The 6,292-nt window shown below is 36.2% G+C and overlaps 1 protein-coding gene across 1 annotated transcript; it reads left to right on the forward strand.

Moving 5' to 3' along the window:
- Positions 1 to 2,688: 2,688 nt before the first annotated feature.
- Positions 2,689 to 5,285, forward strand: LOC120124829 (probable WRKY transcription factor 53). The gene is made up of 3 exons (XM_039143405.1): positions 2,689 to 3,050; positions 4,565 to 4,693; positions 4,775 to 5,285. Exons 1-3 carry the CDS (start codon positions 2,728 to 2,730, stop codon positions 5,283 to 5,285), a joined length of 963 nt encoding a protein of 320 aa, XP_038999336.1. The 5' UTR covers positions 2,689 to 2,727.
- Positions 5,286 to 6,292: the final 1,007 nt, after the last annotated feature.

Raw genomic sequence — 6,292 nt, forward strand, 5'->3', positions numbered from 1 at the left:
AGATGAGACCAAACATATTCATCTATGTATTTACCAATTCCAACATGTTCTATAAAACATACATAAGGTAGCAATGTATTACCTCGGTTTCTATACCATACCGATCAACCATTTAAACTCCATTTGATCGCCCTCAACTTGAATTTAACGTCCATTAATTCCTTAGATACACAACAACAAAAATTTCATCAGAAACAGAGCTTAATTGTTAAAAACGGATCGTATCAGTGGTTAATAAGTGAAAACAGCTTACTGGGTTTGAATTTAGTGAAACGGACCTCAAAAACGGACTTATGACGTCGAAAAACATTAGAATAGGTGTACACGGAAAAAGTCAAGGGCCAGTCAATTGCAGTTAACGGCATTCATCGGTCAACGCCTGGTCAATGGTCAACGACTTAGGCAACGGCTCACCCAGGCGGCTCGGCTCTGGCGGCTCGGTCCAGCTGGTCCATACCGGTTCAGCCGGTCAACACACTCCCAGGCTGATAGACGACGCCCATGTGCAAGGAGAGGCGTGTGCGGCAGTTATTATCGTCCGACGGCGACGAAAATTTCCAGATTGCTAGATCTTTGGCCTGGGAGTTGTTGGCAAGTGTTATTTTTCAAAAAAACATAACAGATTGCAGAATTTTAAAACGTACGAACCTCTCCAACGGTGGCTGGCGAGTGACAACGACGAAGTAATGACGGCTCGACGATTTCAGTCGGGTTTTGAGTGGATGGTGACAGTGAGTCCAATGGTGTAGGCGGTGAGGTGAACGGACGGGCTGATCGACTGGAATCGACGAAAAACATGCGGTGGTTAGGTTAAAATTGATGAAGCTTCACGATGAGTTTTACTGTGAACGGCGCCGATGCACGACGAGATAGGGGTCGGGTTTTGTTCACCATTCGACGGTGAGTCTAATCGTGGTGTCAGAGCGACGAACGGTGGTCGGATGACGATGGATTGAGGCGGTAAAGGTGGTCGATAGAGATAATTAATTTAAGATTTAGGGATTCAGGGATTAATTGGAAGGAAAATCAGATTGCTCGGGGAGGGGTTAAATTTTTCACTGGGCAATAAAAATAGGTAACTTCAGGTTCAAGTCCCTTGATTTTCCTGTAACTTCCTAAAACAGCCTATAAATCCTGAAATCTTGCATTTTTGTCCCCAATTTCCTCTTGTTAATACCTTAATTGATACTTTAAAATTAATAAATTTTTGCCCATAAATTAGGGTGTGACATCAACCCTATGTTCCGCTGAGTTGATTTCAATAACGTAGGCAAGACGTGGACAAATTCACGCCCCTTTTCCCATCATCATTATTATTACAAGTCTAGAGTTTAGTCCTAAATTCCAAAGGATTACGCGTAATTGGCTAAGTTTGAAGATTCCAACTCTTCAATTGTCTCTGACTTCCTTTTTTTTTTTTAGTTTTCCTTTTCCAATTTTCTGCTCAGCTGCTAAATCAAATCAGTAAAACTTAAACAAACATAGTAAGAAGGGGCTCATTTTTTTTTTGTTTAGGTTATTGTCATTAACGAATGAAATAGATCTATACTATAATAAATCGTTTTTATTAAATTTCATTAAAAAATAGTAATTAATATTTTATGTCATTGGCTGAGGTAAAATTATAGGATAAAAAATTAAAAAAATCTTTTAACCCATCATAAACGGCGTTTATAATAATAATAATAATAATAATAATAATATAATCAGTTTTAAGTAAAACCTTGTATTTTGAATTTTTCTTTCATTTATTGTCTGTGTAATCATCTATAGATTAAATCAACTTTTTCTTCTTTGATTTTCTTTAGCAGACGGCGGCATTGATTTTGATGTTGGTTGCCGACCGTCGATTGTCTTTTATCTTTGTATTTTTTAATAAGAATAATTATGTTTTTGTGATATGTTTATCTCTTGCTTTGTGGAACGTTTATCTCTATTTTTGTGACATGTTTTTCTCTACCTTTTGGTAGTTTTTGGTCATTTGACTGTTGCTTTCGTTTGTATTTTTTCTAAGGGTTGGATTTGACAACGTCACAATTGATCGATATGACGTTTATTTGTTATCATACTGATCTTCCCTGCTTTGGACCTCGGATTGTTTTGGATACGCGTTTTGCGTTCATGGATAGTTTTCTCACGTTGCTCGACTCTGATTTGCAATTCGTCGATAGTCTTTTAGTAGCTTCATCTCATTTTGTGGTTCATTTACCGATGCAGTCAAATTTGTTCGTATATTTATTTTGTTCGAGCTTTTTGATTAGGTTTTTTAACTTTTTATTTTTTGGGCTTTGTGTGATCTAGGTGATTAGTTTTTGTGTCAATGTTTATAGGAAAACATCCTAATTATATGTTAGTTTACGGTTATGCTTATAAATCTTCATTATAATTCTAGATATTTTTTATTTTTAATAAAAATAGGAAAAACTTGTATTTTGATGGTTGAGATTTATGGTGGAGGTGAAAGGGTACAGTCGGACTTGTTTTATTTGAACCAAATTTTCTGACCAAAGACCGGTCGTAATGAGGAAAATTCACACTTATTTTTTTCTCGGTCCATCTTTGATTCATCGTTCGAATCTGTCTATTCCCCTCATACCCCAAACCCCATATTATATTTATAGAAAGGCTTTCCATGCACAAAACAACTCACCAAACCCTTACATCATAATTGTGTTGAGTGAAGTGATTGATAGCTTTGAGAAAGAGTTAATTTTGACTGTGTCCTGAATGGAGAAGATGGGAGAATGGAAGCAAATGAGTCTGATAAATGAGCTAACCCAAGGAAGGGAACTAGCTAGGCAACTCCAAGCCTATCTCAACGCGCCTTCTTCTTCTTCTTCTTCTCACGAAACTCGTGAATTAATAGTATTAAGGATCCAAGCCTCGTACGAGAAGGCACTTTCGATGCTGAACTGCAATACATCTTTGTTAACTGATCAGCCACAGTCGTCGGAACTAGTTATCGGATTATCGGAGTCACCGCTTTCTCATAGTGTAAGTCCCCGGAGTGAGGACTCCGACCATGATTTCATGGATCAGGACAAGAAAAGGTACACACAACTCAACTCTTTAACCAAGCTTAATTTGTCCTAGTTATACCTCTGGAGTTGTTATTTGGAGATGCACTCTAACAATATCTCGGTCTAGAATCTATTTAGTCTACTAACCTACTACTACAATAATAAAATTATCATACCCCTTCAAAATTTAAAATTATCATATATTTTAGATTTGATTTATATATATTCGGATGAAATTTTGTTTTCGCCCCCTAAATTTTTTTTATAAGTTCAAGTTTGCTCATAATCACGGTCATGCTATCAGTTCACTGGTTCAACCGGTCGAATCGATCCGACCGGTCGAAAGAACCGGACGACGTCATAATTATTTAAAAAATTAAATAAAAATACCAAAAATATTTAATAAAAAACAATTTTTTATATCACAATTTATATTTAAAACAAGTCATAACATATAAGTTAAAAACTATAAAATCAAATGAAACAAAATGATTCAAATTAACTACAACATAATATTTAAGATAAAACATATTAAATAATAAATATAATTATATAACTATAATTAAAAAATAAATTTGGGGCTAAAAAAATCATAACAAAACGATATTGTTTGGTTTATTTTTTTTAAAAAAACAATCTCACATGGCTAAGAAACATAGAAAATTATCTCAAATAACTTCTATAAATAATAGAGGTAATTTGTCATTCAAAATCATGGAACCTTTTGGTAAGCATTGAGTGAACTATTCTTTCACTTTAATCAAGCTCGAATTTTAGGCTTCAATCGAGCTTCTAAATTTTTTTTGAGTTCAAGCCTTTTCGAGTTCAAGTTTCAATATTATATTTCGAGTTCGAGTTAAACTTCATAATTTTTAGCTCGTGAGTTTGAATCGAGTTGAGCTTACTTTTAAATTTTTCAAGTTCGAGTCGAGCTCAGCAATACTCGAGTTCGACTTAGCTCGTTTAACAAACGACGTCGTTTGGTTTAATTTTAAAAATAAAAAAACAAAATTGACGGGTTTTTCCGATTTTTCTGATTTTTTCCGGTTTTCAGCCGGTCCGGTTTGAACGGTTCAGCGGTTCTGGCCGATTCACTAGTAGCAGTTCAACCGGTCTAGATTGAACCTTGAACCGGACTATGTAACGATTTCCGATTGAACTGACCGATCCAATTTTCAAAACAACGCTCATAACATAAAATCTTATATTCTTCTCTGTTTAATACCACTAACTAAGACCATTATAAATACTCCCATTTATGACTGTGAAAGGGATCATACACTATCACTCAATTCTTGTACCTACATTGTAGATCTCGCTTTACCTTTACTCCTCTCCTCAGATAGATCACTATAAGCTAACGGTTGATATTTCAACGATCTTGATTCTCCGTTTAAATTAAAATTAAACATAATGAAACCGTTGATGAAAAATTTGCTCTCATCAATAATTGGTACAACAAACATAAATGACTCTATCAGAAAAGAATCAATCGCGATAACAAAATTGTTCCCATCAATTATTAACCATGTTTTATGATGCAGAATAACTTTGCCGAGATGGGCGCAAAAAGTCCTAGTGACACCCGGTGCAGCCCTGGAGGGACCTCTTGATGATGGCTTCAGTTGGAGGAAATATGGACAAAAGGACATTCTGGGAGCACAATATCCAAGGTTTGCAGATCCTCCCAACCTCAATATAGCCACCATTAATTAACCATAACATCTCATTAAAGTTAATATCTTTGATTACAGAGGCTACTACAGGTGCATACATCGAAATGTACAAGGTTGTTTGGCAAGAAAACAAGTACAAAGATCAGATGAAGACCCAACAATCTTTGAGATCACTTATCGAGGAACACACACTTGCAATCTAGCATCCCAGGTCAAGCTTCCCTTAGGAATCTCAGAAAATCAAGAACGAGGAACTAGCAACCAACAAAGGCTGTCTTCATCAATGGCGGCTCCCAATATAAAGGTTGAAGACAATCTTGTCTTTTCACCTCCTGTGATGGGTAACAGTAACTTTGCTGAAAATGTTTCATCTTCTTTTATATCTCCTGCTGCAACATCCGTGATGAGCGCTGATCGTTTGTTGGACAACGTTGATATTCTAAATTCTGAGCCTCAGCAGCTCACCGGCGTTTACCTAGCTGCCGCTTCATCAACGGATTCTCTCACTGTTGGCTTAGACTTCCCATTTGGTAGTGACGATCAATTCCTCCCGAACTTCACATTTGACAACAATGGTTATTTTTCCTGATCAAACCAAAATAACCATAATTTTCTGATTTCACTCCTCAAATAATTTTAACTCAACTCTTTAAGAAAAAAGAATGGGATTTATATTCCTGTCTGATTGATGATGCCTTATTGCAAATGTAGACTGTATTTTTTATTCGACCATGTGTAACTTTTTCTCCGGTTTGTAAGGATGATTCCATCGAAGGTCTCCAAATTATGGGTTAGATTTTAAATTGGTCAGTCAACTTTACAACATTTCAATTCAATCAGCCTAGTAGTCAATTTTGGTGTTAAATTAAGGGCAAACTACACAAATGGAGTAAGTTTTTGTTTTCCGCAATAAAGTTTCAAAAGTAATAACTTGGTCACTAATGTTAAAATTAATTTGTAACAAAATAATCACTCATAAATTATTGCTAAAACATCAAATAGGTCCTTGAATAATGATATTATTTTTAAATTTATCTCCATTTTAGAGATTTTGATAGTCGTATATGAAGACCATAAATTACGTTTGGCTCAAACCTGGGTTCCTTGCCGCATCGCAGTGTTCTGTATAAGCTTCGATGGTAGCTGCATGGGACAAGTCCGTATGTCAACAACTGATTTGGCATTCTATATTGTAGATGCTCACACTGTCACGCATGGGATCTCCGGGTGGTTTGTCATGAGAATCACCTACGGCTACAAAAGGGCCAGGGAGTAGCCGATCGGGCATTTTTATCCCACAACTCGTGCTTTTGTGCCGACATTACCCAATTTTGCAAAACTGAGTGTCCGTTCCCCTTAGTATGGTCGGACATTTGGATTAGGTTGCTGTTTTGCAATCGATCTGTTTACGGAGTAATGTCGATTGAAAATTGATATACAATTTTTTTGGCCCTCCTCCATTGTTGACAGCAATTAGCAACATACTTTGCTGGGTTCAATATTGACAACAATGGCCAACATACTCGTTCGGAAGGTGGAAAATACTCGGGCTTTCTTAATCTTATGAATATTGATTATACCACAGATCAAGTTGCT

This window comes from Hibiscus syriacus, unplaced genomic scaffold, assembly GCF_006381635.1.
Source record: "Hibiscus syriacus cultivar Baekdansim isolate YM2019G1 unplaced genomic scaffold, ASM638163v2 tig00110429_pilon, whole genome shotgun sequence".
In the NCBI taxonomy this organism is placed as follows: Eukaryota; Viridiplantae; Streptophyta; class Magnoliopsida; order Malvales; family Malvaceae; genus Hibiscus; species Hibiscus syriacus.